The sequence below is a fragment of the Schistocerca piceifrons genome, chromosome 1 (assembly GCF_021461385.2).
Source record: "Schistocerca piceifrons isolate TAMUIC-IGC-003096 chromosome 1, iqSchPice1.1, whole genome shotgun sequence".
Lineage (NCBI taxonomy): Eukaryota > Metazoa > Arthropoda > Insecta > Orthoptera > Acrididae > Schistocerca > Schistocerca piceifrons.
This window is the reverse complement of record NC_060138.1, coordinates 663,145,866-663,166,405: the sequence shown is the minus strand read 5'-3', so window position 1 is coordinate 663,166,405 and position 20,540 is coordinate 663,145,866. Positions and strand designations below refer to the sequence as shown.

At 43.4% G+C, this 20,540-nt stretch overlaps 1 protein-coding gene across 1 annotated transcript in view; it reads left to right on the top strand.

Moving 5' to 3' along the window:
* The first annotated feature begins 11,882 nt into the window (after positions 1 to 11,882).
* Positions 11,883 to 20,540, top strand: part of LOC124764283 — a 332,221-nt gene continuing 323,563 nt past the window's right edge. Inside the window, exons 1-2 of the mRNA XM_047249132.1 lie at positions 11,883 to 11,911; positions 12,032 to 12,236. Of these exons, the coding sequence (XP_047105088.1) occupies positions 11,883 to 11,911; positions 12,032 to 12,236 (234 nt within the window). The remainder of the gene's footprint in view (positions 11,912 to 12,031; positions 12,237 to 20,540) is intronic.

Here is a 20,540-nt window from a genome sequence, read left to right as displayed (position 1 = left end):
AGAGAATGATGAAATAAACATCCTCTTCGTGTTCGCCGTAACCTGAATGAATGGAGCCAATTCGTAGTACGAGAAGCGTCTCCGAAACTTACATAGCGAGCTCCTTTTTAAACTATACCATATCCAAATACTGCGGGTTAAAAGCCTGTTTGGGCCGTCGGCTAACTAAACGTCTTGAATCATTAGAAAAGGTGCACGAACGCGTCGTCGTACTACTTTACACGCCTGCAGTCAACTACTGTTGTGTTTCTGTGCTGTGTGACTCATTGAGACGTGCAGTTATGTGCAGTTGTAAAAAGAACCTTCTGAGAGATAATCTACTCCTAATGCCGGCCACATACCGTTCCCTTCGCAGTTTAGCTCTGAAACGGATCCATATATACCTGCATTCACTGACAGCAGAGATTCCTGCTGTGTTCGAAACAGACCGCCGCTGGCAAGGCACGACACTCATCTCAGTCGGGAGCCTGTGGGTTCGAATATTTTTATGACCACTGTTCTTACGACGTATTAAATGCCTGCGCGTGGTACCTCACACCTTGTACACACATTGAACTATTCAAATTGGTACATTAACAAATCGACATATTTCATTCATCCTGAGACCATAGGAACTTCCAGCCATGATACCGCTTTCTGCCATTATGACACAGTATGTCTTCTGCGCTGGTTCCAAACACACCACTTAATTTACATGAAGTATGGAGAGTCAGCTGACAATCTGGTACCAGTGCTACACCACCTACAGCACTTCAAAGTAACCTTTGCGGACTATTACAGGTGTGACTAATACTTTGCCCAGTGAGTTTGCTCCCAGAGTCCAGGCGTTTTCTGGTTTTTAGGTATAACGTTCAAATATACAAAAACAAAAATGCCGTTTGGTCAAATGAGGCTACAGTTTTTGACCTGTGCTCCATTCAATGAAAGAAACTCAGAAAATTGTTACTTTTGCGAACTTCAAGTGTCTTAATACTAACAGCGAAACGTTCCTTTCGTCCGTTTCTCGGTGAATTTCTGGCGTCACGCAAAATCACACTAACTGCCGCGCTTGTAAATCACGCACTCTTGGCGATATGCGATGCGCGAAGTAGATTCGGCGATGTACTACATGGATTTAATGAAAATCGTCTATTGGTTGACCCCGATCTATTCTCTAAACTGCTACACACGTAAAACCAGTCTAATTGAGGGGACGCCAGCTTCTCTTTGATCCGCGAGACAGAGCTAAATTTGTGACTACATCAAGTCATTAATTAAATCCCGGTACCTGTCCCTCTCTGGAAGAGCCCGAGAGTCAAACACTGCAGTGGAATGCGATACCACTAACAGGTCATGCGAACTCTCCATCTGACTCCCACCAATTCTTGCCAGTAATCTACGCAACAGGCATATAGTTTAAAACCAATAGGGAAACATCGCAGATTTTCACAGAAACGAATGGAATTTATTGTTTTCTACTAAACCCAATCCGTCTTGTTCACTAACACACTACCGTTCAACTAGGTTACTGTTTCTTGGGGGGGGGGGGGGGGGGAGGATTCTGCTTTCTAAGCGTCTGCACACTCGCTAAACAGCAACGATTTCCTACTTTAAACTGTAAAACTATTGAGCACTTCACTTCCACGCAATGGAAATGTAACGCTCTTTCCAGTTCTCTTCGCTTTCTGATCTGGAAGAAATACTTTACAGATCACCAAGTCCTCGAGCACAGAAATCAATAATGCTGTCGAATCCACAGACTCAATGACTCAGTGCACTCAGTCACGTGCACTCGACTTGCCACAAAAATCTCATGAGGGCTGCTAGTCGACTCCCCTGCAGCGCCATCACGGTTGTTTGGGCGTTACTGCGGAAACTGGCAGCTCAGCCACAGCAGTAGGTGGAGCCACAAGCAGCCGGTGCCTGCTAAGGTGTCGGCATGCTGCCTGCAGAACAAGACTGTTTATCCATTGCAACGCAAGCCAGGCCAAACACCACAACCCTGACAATGCAGTCGTAACACAGAGCCATTGTAGGAGGGGACATGGTGTCTATACTTGCCGTTCCGAATATGTTTGGAAGCAGCGCACTAGTACGACAGGTGATGTCCTAACCCGTATAAATAATTGTCAGCTCTAGCAGAGGAATGAACAGTGCGGCAGCGTCTATTACAATGAGAGGGGAACGCCAGGCATCGGAGCAACATGAGACGGCAGGCAGTCGTCACGCGTTCGGACCTCCACCGCCGCACCATTGCTGAACTTGGTGCCATCCACTGGTTGGCCATTTCCATGCTCACTGCAGCAGCAACCAGACTCCTGCCTGGAGGACAGCAGATCGAGATCAGGGCAGCACATCCACTCACCATTCTACACAAACAGGGGTGCCCTAGAGCTATGCACCATCACTCGCAGGGGCGAGATACGCCTTCGATGACCGCCTTCAACTGCAGGTATTCCAGCAGTCTTCCGCGGTGCATTGCACCTCTAGTGAGCAGCTGTACAGCGCTCTGCAACCTACTGGCACCAGCATTCTTGGGCTCAGGCGTCACGGCCTACTAGCTGACAGCTGGCCACACTTCTCACCACATGATGAGAGGAGGCGAGGCTGACACACCGCGATGCTGAAAGTACAGTAGCTCCTAAGCTGACACCAGCCTGCACCGTCGCTACGACTCATTTCTGCAACCCAACCCAGCACAGATGTGGTCCTTGACTTTTGGTCCACTTCAGTTGGAGTCTATCATGTTCTCATACAGACGTATTCTGATTCTGTGTGCAGAAGAGATGGCGTACAGGTTGGAGATTCGTTTGAATTTAAAGATTAAGTTAGTAAAACTGGCTGATGTGCTGTAATTTCGAGATAATGCCAGAGAGCAGTACTTAAAAAGCATAAGGTGTCCCAACGTGATCCCTTGGGCACATTTCATACTCCGAGGCATAAATCTTAAGTAGTTGTATTGAAATTGTGGATGTTTGGGCTAATATTGATTCATATTCTGTTACATTTTCTTGTGTATTGGGAATAAAGGAATCACAACGACAGAATCCAGGACACAGGGCTTTTATCCGGTAGGACACATTACAGTTTTTACTTAACAAGTAGCATAGTGCAGAGGAAGTAAGATGGAGTTGCCAGGGCATATAGCGGTTAAAGATGAGCAGTTAACGTTAACCAAACAGCCTGGTCCTCAGAAAGTACCGGCCACCGCCAACTTAATTACTCCCTTTCCTGGTAAGTCAGCTGTGGATGTAATGTCTTACTCGGATGACCTCGTACCATCAGTGAAGATGAGAGGTTGGCCAGATGCTCAGTTATTGCGGGTAACGAAATTATGGTTGGTATGGAATGCAAAAACGTTTGTTCGGTGTATGTAGGTATTGAGGAAGGCACAGTCGTTTAATCAGTTAAAGGAAAACCTCCTACAGAGGTACAAGAAGCAAACAGCGCGTGTTTTTCCCGTGAGCTAAGAAGTACGGTGAAACACTCAAAGGATTCACAGATAGGACTCACAATAATGATCAAACACACGAGTTGAGGAGCAGTGATTAGGCTAATAAGATTTTACTCCACGAAGCGAAACATTGGGCACTAGATACATTTCACCTTTCTGGGGAGGGGGGGATGGGGAAATTGCCACTTGATACCTCTAAAACTGTTTAGACAGGTACTCCAAAACTTCACTGCTCTCAAGCTGGCTATGGAGTTTGAATAAATTGACAAGCAACATGGGTATGTGACACCCGACTGGCGTTTTCCACTAAATGTTATACGTGTGGACGATAGGGACATCTCCAGAAGCATCGTAGGCAGCATCAGTGGGGTTGAAATGGTTGAAATGGTGTGGCTGGATAACAACAATGGGATGGGAGATGTAATAGTAATGTTAGACATGGTTGAACTCGACCGTAGTTAGACACAACAAAACTTAAGTTCACTGATTGTCGTTCCCGCTAAGGTTTGATGCTACATGTAAGTATACAGAGATGGAATGTGGTACAGTGGGAACTGTGGGGGCCAAGAAACATAACTTTTTGTTGTACATAAGTGTTCATGCGTCAGGGACAAGTTGGCGCCTCGCAAATCACAAGCAGTTAAACCCATTACGTTATAGGTTGTTTGGGGTGGGAGACATTGGCGTAAAGCCATTAGGGCAGAGGTATTAAACTTTTGAATTGGGATCACTAGTGGTAGTACCAGCAAAGCTCAAGGAAGAAGTGTTAAGGGAAACACAAACACGTGCTACCTGGCATGGAGGTCGGAGGACAATGAACAAAAGGGTGGAGGCTTGGTACTGGTGGGAGGACGAAAGATGTGGACCAATAGACACTGAATTCTCTACAGTGACACAACGTACCAGAGGCAAGTAAACCATTCAAAATGACAGGGATGGAAGTTCTATGTACATTTAACCAGACTCAGTTAGAAAGTATTCCGTTTTAACGAATACTATCTGTCACGGTGTAGGGAATTGATCCACATCGTGAATCAGCAAGCAACTATGGTGATGTTTCAGGTCATGGTCAACAACTGGTTGCTCCGGTCTGTGTACCTGAGATGGTAATCACAGATCGAGGGACCAATGTCATGTCAGATTGTATGAAACAACAGTGTCATTTGCTATGGGTTTGCAAATTAAGACCTAGACTGCTGCACCTGTAAACTAATGGTAGAATGGAGCTTGTGCATCGCACTATTGATAGAATGTTGAATTACTACGTAAACTCTCACCATAATAATTGGGAATGTATTGTATTGTATGTTAACCGGGTCCTAGAAACGATGGAGAGGCTCCGTCCCTGCTGCAGCTCAAGATGGTTCAAACGGCTCTGAGCACTATGGGACTTAAGATCTGAGGTCATCAGTCCTCTATAACTTAGAACTGAAGCGCCTAGAACCGCTCGGGCACTCCGGCCGGTCCCGCCGCAGCCGCAGTGGTCCACAACCCCACGACGACTACCGCAGTCCACTTCACCCCTCCGCCCACTCTTTCAGGGTTATTGTGCGGTTCGGCCCCCGGTGGACGCCCCCAGGGAACGTCTGACACCAGACGAGTGTAACCATTATTTTTGCGTGGTAGAGTAATGGTGGTGTACGCGTACGTGGAGAACTTCTTCGCGCAGCAATCGCCGACATAGTGTAGCTGAGGCGGAATAAGGGGAACCAGCCCGCATTCGCCGAGGCAGGTGGAAAACTGCCTAAAAACCATACACAGACTGGCCGGCTCAGGGCGGATTCGTGCCTGGGACCAGGCGCTCCTTCCCAATCCGGAAAGCCGTGCGTTAGACAGCACGGCTAACCGGGCAGGCATGATTGGGATACGTATTTATGAATTTCTGTGGCAGCTTACAGCTCGAAGCTTCACACTAGTACTGGGCTATCCCCTATCAGGCGGTTTACGGGGGGAAGAAACCTTCACCATTTATTATGGTTAGACCGAAAATCGGAAAGTATGGAGAATTAGTTTGCAATTTTGCCAATACACTAAGGGGCTATAGAGACATGTGCAATACCTGTAATAGCAAGAGGTAATGGTGGAATGCACAGTGAGATTACTGCAGTATATGGTAGGGCAATAGGTAATGTTATTAAGGCATTAAACCCTGAAGGGTAAAACACAAAAGTTGGTGAGAAGGTGTCAAGGAGCATACCAAGTGATCGGAGACAATGTCTCCAATCAACATCAAGCTGCATTTGCAAGTAGAGCAACGATAGTCCATAGTGGAACCCTGCGTCCACTTCATTAGCACTAATATCAACATCCGAAGCAAAGAGAAAGGAGAAAGGAAGTAAGAAAAGAGTACGTGTGAAGATTTTGTGCCTCTCACGTGAGGAATGCTATATGGATTAATATTGAGGAAGTAAGGAGTAATATTGTGCGTATTTTGTACTGTGTTGTAATGTGGTTATGACATGATGTAGTATTAAGATGTAGAAAGTGCAATTATCGGGAAGCAGTTTGGTGTTATGAAAAGCATGTATGGAATAATTTGTTACATGTGGCAGTATCGGGAGAAACAACAACGGACGATCATGACCTTGAGTGTCACAATATCTGGCACCGTAGTAGCTCTGACTCTGTTCTGTACAACCCTCATCTACGATAGATAGAGAGCTGACCACCATGTGACCCCCACCACTCGTAGCGGATCCCCAATCCTGTATGAGGCTCAGAGAATGAAAATTGAGAGTGAGATTTATTGTGAAAGTAGTGTTAAGAAATACGTTTCCTGTTTTTTAACAAGTTATAAAACAGTAGAGCAGGGCGTGGTGCCCTTGATATATGTTGTGAGGTGTTAAGCAACATATGGAGAATTCCACAGTATCATGGCTAGTAAGAGGTGACAACAGCAGTTGTACGTCGTGTTGTAATAGTTTATGAGGACTTACTCATTGTAAGAGAAGACGTCAGGGAATTGTGGAGCGTATTTGAGCTTGGAGACAAAGAGGTAAAATCTATAAATTCACAAATTCTGTACCTAGTGGCTCACGCTGCCTTGTACTTAAGAAGAAAAATTGTAAATTTTGTACATTGCTGGCCATGTATGCTAATTTTTGTTGCAGACTAGTCCAGAGAAGAGAGCGGGGCTCCCGAAGGAGTGAGATATTGTAGTGTACCTTTACTTTTAGGGCGTCACTTCAGAAACTAAACACTCAGTACCAGCAACTGAAAGAGCGTTAAGTAGCCAGAAGGCACGAAGGTGTAGCATACCACTTGCAGCAAGACAGCTGGTTGTGCGTTGTAAGGCTGATAAAGCCAGCACTATATTCCTGCCAACACGGCAACAAGATAGGACTCTTGCAGGATTGGTCGAGCGCTTTCTAGGTTGCAAGGTGAAAGATTTGTTGTTCTGAACATGACTGAAAGTAGCATGTGAGAATGACAAGTGAGCTCTTAACCTAAATAAATGTCCATGTATTATATGTTCTGATACGGAACAACTAGCAGTCACCACCAGTTTAGACCTCCGCCGTCACACCATCTTCTAGCACCAATTCCTCCTTCCTGAACTTGATACCTTCCCATTGGTGGGTTTCCTCCAGGCTCACACTAGCAAAAGCGAAACTGTTGCCCTGGAGGGCAGCAGATCTAGTCTGAGGTGGTACAACTGCTCACCTTTCTCTGATCTTACGGGCCCCCTGGTGCCACGTGCTGTCATTGGCAGAAGTGGGTCCCATCACCGGAGTCTGTCACCTGATGCAAGTATTCTGGATTCTTCTGCATCGCTGGTACCTCTTGTGGTCAGCCGTGCAGTGTGCTGCTGAGCGAACTCCTTGCGTCAGCATTCCTGGACGCAGTCGCGGCCTAGTGGGTGATTGGTGGCCTCGCATCACACGCTGTCCTTGCCACCTGATGAGAGCGGACATGGCTGCCGCGCCGCAATGCGTCATGTGTAGTCGGACGAGTTTTAATGATGCATTTGATTTTTAATGTTGTTTATGTGTGCTGACACTCGCCTGAACCTTCGCCACGATTCACTGCTGCAAGCCAAACTTGCACAGAAGTGGCCCTTCACTCCAGGTCAACTTCACCGCGATTTCGCACGCTCAAAAAAAGCTCTACGAAGTTATTTGGCATTTAGCCCTTTCAGCGATCATTGGCCGTTTCCTGTTCCCACTAATACACCTTTTGTAAGGTGCTGCTTTCTGCCCGAGTGTTCAGAAATTTCTCTGTAGAGAGTCTTGGAAAACACCGGTCACTAAGGAAAAATTACTTGCCTTTGAAATTGGCTAAGTTGGCTCCAAGTACCACTCACTTAAGAGAATTAGGGAAATAGCCCATCTGCTTCACGCCAGGCAAAATTCCTCTTCCCGCCAATAATCGGAAAGTGGATCTGATGAACGCATTAGTGCCCAACATAAACAAACATTCGTGGCTGGGAAATGATATATCACGTCTTTAAAATTTCCAATTCTTAACGTTAATGAGTCTCTACACTACCGTCATAAGCACGCTTACATGATTTAACACGTAAACAACTGTATCTAAAACAGTAGTACTTTTATTTGAAACTCGTGCACTGCTCTGCAAGTCTTAAGGATGAGATAGATAAAGTAACATAGCATGTTATGTACTCGTTGGAAATGAAAGAATGGGAGCATGTTGCCACAGGTCTCGAAGTCGTGCACAGGAAGACGGAAGTCAGATGGCGTGAGGTCAGCGTGACTAAAGCACCAAATAGCGCTGGCTCCTGAACACGAGGCACTTAAAGTGCACTGTGCTGGGTGTTCTTCATTACAGCATAGCTAGGAGATAACGTCCGTTTGACTTCACACGGGAAGAATCATCGGAAAACCGGAAGAAGTAAGAAGTGTGACGAATGTAGCGCAGGAGTTTGGTGTAGCTCGCAGCATTGTTTCACGTGTATGGGGAGCGATCCATACCACAAACGCTGCTTCCCGGCGTTATTGTCAATGTCTGATGTCTTCACACATATCTTACCACCCTCTCCATTCTTATTGTTAATGGTTTCCACATCTTCCTCTCTATTCTGGTGAGAATTACTTCATTTCTTATCAGAGAATCTAATTTTCATCATCCTTCTATACAACCACATCTCAGACACTTCTTTCCGTTTTTCCGACAATCCATTATTCACTTCCAGTCAGTGCTGTGCTCCAAACGTACATTCTTACAAATTTCATTTTTATTGTTTTCTTGTTTTCATTTCCTCCTCCTTTCGCCTGCCAGGTATAAATTTGCTTCCCATGTAGCAGAATTCCTTCGCTTTATCTACATCATGGTGCCTAGTTTGATATAAAGCTTGCCCCAAAACTCATTTTTGCTTCTCGTCATTAAATTCGTAGTTCTTCGGTTTCCCCACATGTCCTGTAATTATTCCTCACTGAAGGCAGCAATGTCTTCAGGAATTTTGAACTTTTCTTTTTTTCTGCCAGTACTTTTTCGATGTATAGATTGAACAGAAAGTGGAAAAGTCTACATTCCTGCTTACACCATTTCTAATCCTAAAACATAGTCATTGCTCTTCCGATCTTAATTTTCCATTCGTTGGTTGTACGTATTGTATATTATTTTTCACTATTGGTTATACCTACATCCTGAGAATTTCAAACTTCTTGTACATTTTACATTGTCATATGCTCTTTCTAGGTCGTCAAATACAATGAATATGTAGTGATTTTTTTTAGAATTTTACTTCCCTTATCAAGCTAAAAGTCAGAAATGCCTTTTAGATGCCTTTAACTTCCCTGAATCCAAACTAATCGTCATCTAACAGGTCCTTAATTGCCTTTCGCATTCTCCTGACGTCCTTGGTGGCACTAAAAGATCTGAAATCAATAGTCATGGTACTAGTAGCCATCTACATTTCTACATGGATACTCTACAAATCACACTTATGTGCCTGACACCTTCGCAGTCATTCTCTATTATCCCACTCTTGAACAACGCGCGGAAAAAGTGAACACCTATATCTTTCCGTGCGAGCTACGTTCCCCTTGTTTTATTATGAAGATAGTTTCTTCGTATATAGGTTGGCGTCAACAAAATATTTTCGCATTCGGAGGAAAAGTTGGTGATTGAAATTACGTGAGAATATTGTGTGGCACCGAAAAACACCTTTGTTTTGCTGATGTCCTCCTCAAATACTGCATCATGTCAGTCACACTGTCTGTCCTATTTTGCGACAATACAAAACGTGCTGAGTCGGCCGTTGTGGCCGCGCTGTTCTAGGCACTGCAGTCCCGAACCGCGCTGCTGCTGCGGTCGCAGGTTTGAATCCTGCCTCGAGCATTGACGTGTGTGATGTCCTTAGGTTAGTTAGACTTAAGTAGTTCGAAGTCCAGAGAACTGATGACCTCAGATGTTACGTCCCATAGCGCTCAGAGCCATTTGAACCATTTCGTAGCCCTATTATAAGACGTACTGCTCTTCTTTGGACTTTCTCGATGTACTTCTTTAATCCTATCTGGTAAGGAATCCAACCGCGCAACTGTACTGCAAAAAAGGACGGACAAGCGTAGTGTACGCAGTCTCTTTAGCAGATCTGTTACGTTTTCTATGTCTTCTACCGATAAAATATAGTCTTAATTTTGCCATTCACACAACATTTTCTATGCCTTCTTTCCAATTTAAGTTGTCCACCAACTGTTGAATCGTGAGTTCGAGATATCCCAAGAATTCCGAAACTGGGCTTAGTGTGAGAGATCAAATTAAAATACGTCTGGAGGCACCCAGTGCTGCAGGTCACCTTTTTTTCAAGCTTTGAATTTTATTGAGCACCTTCTTAAAACTCTGGACACACTATTTGATCAAAAGTATCCGGAAATTCCTATGTAATGCGGAATGTATCCCATAACGAAACGTACCACTCTTCTTCGGATTTGATCTACTTAACTCTGGCGAACGTACTTCGTAATGGTCCCAGACTGACGAACAGTACTCAGGAATTGGTTGAAGTAGTGTTTTGTAGACCATCTCGCTTATGGATGAATTACATTTCCTTACATTCTCAAAATTGATCTCAGTCGGGCGTCTTGTTTTTATACTACACTACTGGCCATTAAAAAAAAATTGCTACACCACGAAGATGACGTGCCACAGACGCGATATTTAAGCGACAGGGAGAAGATGTTGTGATATGGAAATGATCAGCTTTCCAAAGCATTCACACAAGGTTGGCTCCGGTGGCGACACCTACAACGTGCTGACATGAGGAAAGTTTACAACCGATTTCTCATACACAATCAACAGTTGACCGGCGTTGCCTGGTGAAACGTTGTTGTGATGCCTCGTGTAAGGAGGAGAAATGCGTACCATCCAGTTTCCGATTTTGATAAAGGTCGGATTGTAGCCTATCGCGATTGCGGTTTATCGTATCGCTCCATTGCTGCTCGCATTGGTCGAGACTCAGTGACTGTTAGCAGAATATGGAGTCGGTGCGTTGAGGAGGGTAATACGGAACGCCGTGCTGGATCCCAACGGTCCCGAATCACTAACAGTAGAGATGACAGGCATCTTATCTGGATAGCTGTAACGGATCGTGCAGCCACGTCTCGATCCCTGAGTCAGCAGATGGGCACGTTTGCAAGACAACAACCATCTGCACGAACAGTTCGACGACGTTTGCAGCAGCATAGAATCAGCTCGGAGACCATGGCTGCGGTTACCCTTGACGCTGCATCACAGACAAGAGCGCCTGCGATGGTGTACTCAACGACGAACATGGATGCACGAGTTGCAGAACGTCATTTTTTCGGATGACTCCAGGTTCTGTTTACAGCATCATGATGGTCGCATCCGTGTATGGCGACATAGCGGTGAACGCACATTGGAAGCGTGTATTCGTCATCGCCATACTGGCGTACCACCTGGTGTGATGGTATGGGGTGCCATTGGTTACACGCCTCGGTCATCTCTTGTTCGCATTGACGGCACTTTGAACAATGGACGTTACATTTCAGATGTTTTACGACCCGTGGCTCTACCCTCCATTCCCTGCGAAACCCTACATTTCAGCAGGATAATGCACGACCGCATGTTGCAGGCCCTGTACGGGTCTTTCTGGATATAGAAAATGTTCGACTGCAGCCCTGGTCAGCACATTCTCCAGATCTCTCACCAACTGAAAACGTCTGGTCAATGGTGGCCGAGCATCTGGCTCGTCACAATACGCCAGTCACTACTGTTGATGAACTTTGGTATCGTGTTGGAGCTGCATGGGCAACTGTACCTGTACGCGCCATCCAAGCTCTGTTTGACTCACTGTCCAGGCGTATCAAGGCCGTTATTACGGCAAGTGGTGGTTGTTCAGGGTACTGATTTTCTGGATCTATGCACCCAAATTTCGTGAAAATGTAATCACATGTCAGTTCTAGTATAATATATTTGTCCAATGAATACCCGTTTATCATCTGCATTTGTTCTTGGTGTAGCAATTTTAATGGCCAGTAGTGTATTTGTCGACTTTAGGTCGATCTTAATATTTACTCTCGAACGAACTAAAGTGGACTAGCCACATAAGAGAAGTAGTAGGAAAAGCACAGCGCCAGCGCGTTTTCTGCAGTGAAGCTGAGAGGAAAGCTGTGGCAGGTGCAGCCGGTCGGGCAGCGTGTCGGTGGTGGCGGGCGGCAGCGCCGAGCTGGCGCTGCTCGAGCTGCTGCTGGCCAGGGAGCGCGACCCGCTCCAGCACCAGCACCAGCTGCAGCACCAGCACCAGCACCACGCCTTCCCCAGGAGGCACTCCGCGCACTGCTACCCCACCGAAGACGACGCGCACCTCTCCATGGTAACTACCGTTCTCACGCCTTCTTCTGTGCACAGACTAGATTAGATTAGTTTTTCGTTCCATAGATCCGTACTGAGGAGATCCTCGTGGATGTGGAACATGTCACTTTTTTTTTAAAGCTGAAATAGCAATACTAATAGTATGAGTATATACAATACAACATTTTTTAAGCTGAAATAACAATACTAATAGCATGAGTATATACAATACAACATTTGTTTCTATTAAAAAATTCGTCAATGGAGTAGAAGGAGTTAGCCATTAGTAAGTCTTTCAGGCTTCTTTTAAACTGACCTTTATTTTTAACTAAATTTTTTATGTTTGCTAGCAAATTATTGATGATGAGTGTTCCTGAGTAGTGCACCCCTTTTTGAACTAAAGTAAGTGCTTTATAGCCATTGTGCAGATCATTTTTGTTCCTGGTATTGTATGTATGAACTGAGCTGTTTGTTGGAAAAAGAGATATATTATTTAGGACAAATTTCATTAAGGAGTAAATATACTGAGAGGCAGTAGTTAGTATACCCAGTTCTTTGAAGAGGTTTCTACAGGACGTCCGTGAATTTACTCCACAAATAATACGTGTTACATGCTTTTGGACTCTGAAAACTTTTGTATGACTTGAAGAGTTACCCCAAAATATTATACCATATGACATTATGGAATGAAAGTAGGCAAAGTATGCAAGCTTTTTCATTTTTATATCGCATATGTCTGCTAACATTCGAATTGCAAATACAGATTTGTTAAGGCATTTCTGCAGTTCTCTAGTGCGCTCATCCCAACTGAATTTATTATAAAGTTGTAATCCCAGGAATTTAAGACTATCAATCTCTTCTATCTGCTCTTCTTCATACTTTATGCATATGCTGGGTGGAAACATCTTACAGGTTCTGAATTGCATATAGTGAGTCTTTTCGAAGTTTAATGTCATTGACTTGGCTTTAAACCATTTATTAATATCCACGAAAATACCATTAGCAGATCTTTCTAGAACTACACTCAACATACTGTTTATTGCAATACTTGTGTCATCTGCAAACAAAACGAACTCTTCTTCTGGCAGTGTAATTGATGGGAAATCATTAATGTACACGAGAAGAAGTAATGGCCCTAAAATGGATCCTTGTGGGACACCACATGTAATTTCTTCCCATTCTGATGATCACTGATGACTTAATTCACTAGTCCCTTCCACCGAAACCCTTTGTTTCCTGTTAGCGAGGTATGACTTGAACCATTTTGCAGCGCTGCTTGTGTCACCATAGAATTCTAATTTATTTAAAAGGATGTTGTGGTTCACACAATCAAATGCCTTTGACAAATCAGAAAATACCTGCTGCTTGTAATTTGTTATTTAATGAATTAAGTACATTTTCACTGTAGGTGTAAATAGCCTTCTCGGTATCAGAACCCTTCAGAAATCCAAACTGTGTTCTTGATAATATGTTATTTGTGGTCAGATGGTTAAGAAGCTGCCTGTACATTACTTTTTCTAAAATTTTTGAGAATGCTGGCAAAAGTGAAATCGGTCTGTAGACAGCGCTAAACTTCCGTATCACAAGTGCTAGTGCATACCATACGTACTCGTTTCTGAATAACGAGTATTCAACAGCACTCGAAACACTGGGATGATCTATACCATGCGGATGGGAACCTGCATCAGTCTCTAAAGCTAGACAACAGCTGCCCATCAGTTTGTTGTATGTAGATTCGGTGGGTCTAAGGTTGCAGAAATAACTGGAGAAGACTAGATGAAAGCAATGGTGTTCGCGGATGACTTCACGAACTGTAGAAACGGACAGGAGAAGATTCAGGAACAGCTTAATGTTTGGCAAGAAGCTGTCAGACAGTATGGGGTGAAATTTAATGTAAACAAATGCGGGATCCTGGTTACAACTAGAAACGAAGCTAGACCAGCTAGCGGAATAAGGGTTAGAGGTGAACAGCTGAAGAAGATGGTAAGTGTAAGTACTTGGAAAGTGTGATAGAAAAAATTGAAGAAATGAAATAAGAGATCAGTGAACTTGGCAGACGGTCAGAAGCATATCTGGGAAGTGTTAGGAGACTGGTTTGTAACAAATACGTCCCACCAAAAAGGAAAGAAGTGATATACAAAGGTTACTATATCCCAGTATTGACCTATTCGTCTGAAGCATGAGTAATGATGAAACAAAGTGCAAGCAGATTAAAGGTATGTATAATGGAGTTCCTCAGAAGTAGGAGTAATAAGGAGAGATAGGATAAGATATGAAAGCGTAAGGGAAGTAGTGAAAGAGGAACCCTTGCAGAGCAGGATAGAAACTTGAAGGCTAAGAGGGTGTGAGCACTCGAAGAGAATGGTAAACAAGAGGATTCTCAAGAAGATACATTAAATGGAGATGAGTATGAAACGACCAATAGGAAGACCAAAGAATCGATGGCGGAAAGGTGTGGAGGAATGTGTTGAAAAAAGAATTTAGGACTGGATTAGAGTGAACACAGAAAGATGGAGGGAAAACAGGGCAAGATGATGAGCTTTATGTTCCAAACGGGCCCGGCCTGGGGCTGCAGACTGTTCAAGATGACGATGAAGGTTCATTGGGTACATAGAACGAAGTATTATAACACAGGTAGAACAGGAGATGAAATATCGAACTAAAAGAACAAAGATGGTGGAGAAGGGAGTTAGAAGTCGAACAAACACTGTAACATCTTTGGAAGTCAGAGATCAAACGAAGAGAACAAAACTCGTGGGGAAGGAGGTCAGAGTTCGAACTACCATTGCAACAACTTTGGAGGTCAGAGATCGAACTAGCAGAGGAAGATGGCGGATCTCTGGTACACAGGAGCAGGGATCACAGACGGAACCAGCACAGCAAGATGATGTCTGCCTAATGCAGTGGATCTAAGTGGAGGCCAGTGAAGGGTCATGTCGGGTGTTTGACCCCCTCGCCACTATTTGCATAAATTTGTCCCACATATACCTACTTCTTTAAGCCTCAGTTCCTTCTATCTTATTTGCAATGATTTCCACAGTATGGGAAATTACTTGCTCTTTTGATAGGCCTCAGCATTAAATGTGGTTTATTACACGCTTTGACACGTCGCCAGCCCACAACTACTGGCAACCAGCAACTGCGTGTCTCCACGCCTTGTTATTGGGTAGGCTGTCCGCCGCACGACGTAATTCCTTTGTTTGTCTGTGGTGGCCCACGTGAGAAAATGGCGTGCACAAAATTTAGACTTTACTATTGTTAATATGTGCAGCAACTTTTCCTCAGTTGCTGTTTCAATTATATTTTAACATGCGGATGAGAAAAACCTTTTATCTTTTGCAAATGCATGTTTTATTTGTGTTTACCAGAATTGTTTCGCATATTCACGCCAGGCGTCATATGCTGTTTAAAATTTACAGAAAATGACTTAATCATACATATTCAGATAGGAGATCAGTAGTGATTCTTGGCAGATTATTTGAATTATTTTACTGTGCAGTTTATTCGATGTGTTTGTACATTGAAATAAAGTAGGGTAAGTCCAGGAGAGCTGGGTCATGGGTGAGAGGGCCAGTGGCGAATTTCAGCAATGGGCAACTGGAGAGCACCTCCCGCTACTCGTGGGGAAACATTTTTGTGACCACATGTGGTGCCGAAGTGTTGCTGTCACTGTCGTGTTAGTTCTGGAAAAAATCACATTCTTTGTTCTGGGAAGCTGAAAGGTGCTATCGTGTGGCTACATAATTATAGTATTAAGGCATAGTTTGCCCAATATTGATCCAGTTATTTTTGTTGCGAGCTTGACACATATGTAGACATGAAACTAAACTAATATGACCACCGGCATCACTGCCTAGAGGCAGAAGTCGTGGAGGCCCATCTCTCCCAGACAAACTGGAGAGATGGATCAGTTTTATTTGTGAGAGATTAACCTCTTGTTTTTATGTAAAAGAGATGGAGCACAATTACATTTAGCTTCAAGCCAGGTGCAATAATTTCCCTGAAGATGGCCGCAGTCTCACACTATACTTACTTGTATATATGAAGATATGTCTGTGACAACAAGTGGAAGAGCGGAATCTCACACGCAGACCAACAAACCACTTCAGGGCCATCAGATGACCTGCTGAGCCCAAGTACATCAAAATAACGTATTTATCTGTAGAAGGCAAATTCCTTCACTGACATAACTCTGGCCTCCACTCCTACTAAACCTAAGACTTTCAAGATGACCACCTCATAACTGACTATTCCTAAGCCGACCACAGACAAAACTTTTGGAATCAATGTCACCTGTTCCTTCTATTGATAAAACAGTCAGTTTTAAGGAGAAGGCAGGAACTGTGTGCTAAGAACTAACATGTGTTGAAAATATTGAAACTGTAAAGAAAAAAAGAGAGATAATTAAAGACAGGAACTAGAAAAAGGTCACAAAAATATCACCGAAGGGAAATACTAGTGAAGAAAAAAACAAACTGAAGAATCTCATAAGAAAAAGAAACTAAATATCTACTGTGTTCAACAGATGCAAACATTGAGGAAGAACACGAAAAAACTGTGATAAATGAGATGAGGATGAATGTATTAACTGTGGTGAAATCTATGGCGAAACTAATAGAAATTACGATTGGATTTTGTGTTTCCTGTTCACTAAGGTCAACATTTGGTAATAAGTGTAATTGTTGTGGTGAGAGAAAGACAGCCTAATACTTGAACAAAACCAACAGCTGACTGGAAAAGCCAATGTTCAGTCAAGATTCATAATAAACTGATAAAACTGTCGTGAACAAAAATATTTAACATTCTACTTCTGTATTCATTACAACACATTCCAAAGAAAAATATGAAATTTGAATTGACTCTTTTCTTCAGGGGTGTATTGCTTTTTTGATATGGTCCATCTCTCTTAGTAGACTGGCCCATCTCAACCATCACCTATGGGTGAGATGGACTACTCATGTATATTTTCGTTTTATCATATCTCTTGTATTTATTTTGTCAGTTACACAACAATTTTTCTTTGACTCATCAGGATTCTGACTGGTTTAATGCAATGTATTATAATCTCTGAATTCCTCTACAGTTTTTTCCCTCTACAGCTCCTTATAGTACCATGGAAATCATACCCTGATGTCTTAACAGATGTCCTCTCATCCTGCCCTTCTCCTTGTCTGTGTTATCCGTATATCCCTTTCCTGTCAGATTCTGTGCAGAAACTCCTCATCCTTACCTTATCAATATTCGTCTGTAGCACCACATCTCAAATGCATCCGGTTTTCCCACAGTCAAAAAAAAATGGCTCTGAGCACTATGGGACTTAACATCTATGGTCATCAGTCCCCTAGAACTTAGAACTACTTAAACCTAACTAACCTAAGGACAGCACACAACACCCAGCCATCACGAGGCAGAGAAAATCCCTGACCCCGCCGGGAATCGAACCCGGGAACCCGGGCGTGGGAAGCGAGAACGCTACCGCACGACCACGAGACACGGGCTTCCCACAGTCCATGTACCATTACCATACAACACTGGGATCCACAGGTACATTCTCAGAAATTTCTTCCTCAAATTAAAGCCTAAGTTTGATACTAGGAGACTTCTCATGGGCAGGACTGTCGTCTGCCAGTGCTAGTCTGCTTTTGATGTCCTCCTTGTTGTCCATTATTTGTTAATTTGCTGCCTAGGTAGTAGAATTCCTTAACTTCATCTACATTGTGACCATCAATCCTCATGTTTACTTTTATCGCTTTTCTCATTTCCGTTACTTCTCACTACTTTCGTCTTTCTATTTATTCTCAGTCCATATCCTGTACTCATTAGGCTGTTCATTCGGTTGAACAGATCGTATAATTCTTCTTCACTTTCACTTACGATAGTAATCTCATCAGGGAATCGTATCACTGATATCCCTTCACATTCAATTTTAATTCCACTCCTACTTTTTTATTTCCATCATTGCTTCTACGATGTACAAATTGAACAGTAGGGGTGGAAGAGTACACCTATGCCTTACACACTTTTTTAATCCGAGCACTTCGTTCTTGGTCGTCCACTTATTATTCCCTCCTGGCTCTTGTACATATTGTATATTACCCGTTTCTCCCTGTAGCTTACCGCTAATTTTCTCAGAATTTCAAACATCTTGCACCATTTTACATTGTCGAACGCTTTTCCCAGGTCCACAAATCCTATAAACGTGTCTTGATTTTTCTTTAGTCTTGCTACCATTATCAACTGCAACGTTAGGATCTCCTTTCTGGTGGCTTCACCTTTCTTAAAGTCAAACTGATCGTCATCTGACACATCCTCAATTTTCTTTTCCATTCTTCCAATGGTTCCAATGGCTCTAAGCACTATGGGACTTAACATCTGTGGTCATCAGTCCCCTAGAACTTAGAACTACTTAAACCTAACTAACCTAAGGACAGCACACAACACCCAGCCATCACGAGGCAGAGAAAATCCCTGACCCCGCCGGGAATCGAACCCGGGAACCCGGGCGTGAGAAGCGAGAACGCTACCGCACGACCACGAGATGCGGGCTTTCCATTCTTCTGTGTACTATTCTTGTCAGCAAATTGGACGCATGAGCTGATTGTGCAATAATTCTCGCATTTGTCAGTTCTTACAGTCTTCGGAATTGTGTGGATGATATTTTTACGAAAGTCAGATGGTATTTAGCCAGACTCATACATCCTAAACACCAACGTGAACAGTCGTTTTGTTGCCAAGTCCAAAAAGTTGGTTTTCTCTAGCAGTAGTTTTATACAATATGACGAAGTACCATACCCAGAAACTTTTATGTCAACTGTACTGCCTACTGAGCTATTCCTTATTGCTGTGTCTATAGCCTTAGAGAACTTCAACCGTATATCGTCATTCCTTAGTACTTCCGCATCCCACTTCTTTCCGTATTGACCCTCAGCCTACTCTTCATCACTACTATATTGTGATCTGAGTCTAGGTCTGCTCCTGGGTACGCCTTACAATCCAGTATCTGATTTCGGAATCTCTGTCTGACCATGATGTAATCTAACTTTTCCGTACACCTGACCTTTTCCAAGTATACCTCCTCCTCTTGTGATTCTTGAACAGAGTATTATCTATTACAAGCTGAAATTTATTATATAGGTCAATTAGTCTTACTCCTGTCTCATTCCTTGTCTCAAGGTAATATTCTCCTGTTACCTTTTCTTTACTCTTTCCCCTAGAACTGCATTCAAGTCCCCCATGGCTATTAGATTTTCATCTCCCTTTAAGTACTGAATTACCCTTTCGGTATCTTCATATATTTTCTCTATCTCTTCATCTTGAGCTTTCGACGTCGGCATGTATACGTGAACTATCGTTGTCGTTGTTGGTTTGTTGTCTGTTCTGATAAGAACAACCCTATCACTGAACTGTTTACAGAAGTACACTCTCTGCCCTCCCTCTCTGCTCATAACGAATCCTACTACCTTTATATCTTTTTCTGCTGCTGTTGATATTACCCTATACTCATCTGACCAGAAATCCACGTCTTCTTTCCATTTCACTTCACTGACCCCTACTTATCTAGACTCAGCATTTGCGTTTCGGTTTTCAGATTTTCTAGCTCCCGGTACCATGTTCAAGCTTCTGGCATTCCACGCACCGATTTGTAGAACGTTATCCGTTCGTTGGTTATTCAGTCCTTTTATCATGGTCACCTCCTTATCAGTCCCCTCCCGGAGATCCGGACGGGGGAGCCTATTCCGGAATCTCTTTCCAATGGAGGAATCATCATGACACTTTTTCAAGTACAAGCCACATGTCCTGTGGATATACGTTATGTGTATTTAATGCAGTGGTTTCCATTGTCTTCTGCATCCTCATGCCGTTGATCAATGCTGATTCTTCAGCCTTTACGGGCAATAATATATTGTAATTAAGTTTATACGACACTCTATATGAATATGGTGCCATAAGAGAAAAAAGTTGAAAAACCCAAAAATTTTACGCTGAAGAAAAGAAATAGTCCAAATATCTTGGACTTACCCTACACGATTTTCATCATTGGTGATCGAAAACTTTTGTCCTGTAGTTTAAATAGCCGGCCGGAGTGGCCAAGCGGTTCTAGGCGCTACAGTCTGGAACCGCCCGACCGCTACGGTCGCAGGATCGAATCCTGTCTCGGGCATGGATGTGTGTGATTTCCTTAGGTTAGTTAGGTTTAAGTAGTTCTAAGTTATAGGGGACTGATGACCTGAGAAGTTAAGTCCCATAGTGCTCAGAGCCGTTTCGTAGTTTAAATATACGATATTTCTTCAGAGGCTACATTTTTTATTCTGCTCTGCTTACAAAACGGGTTTAA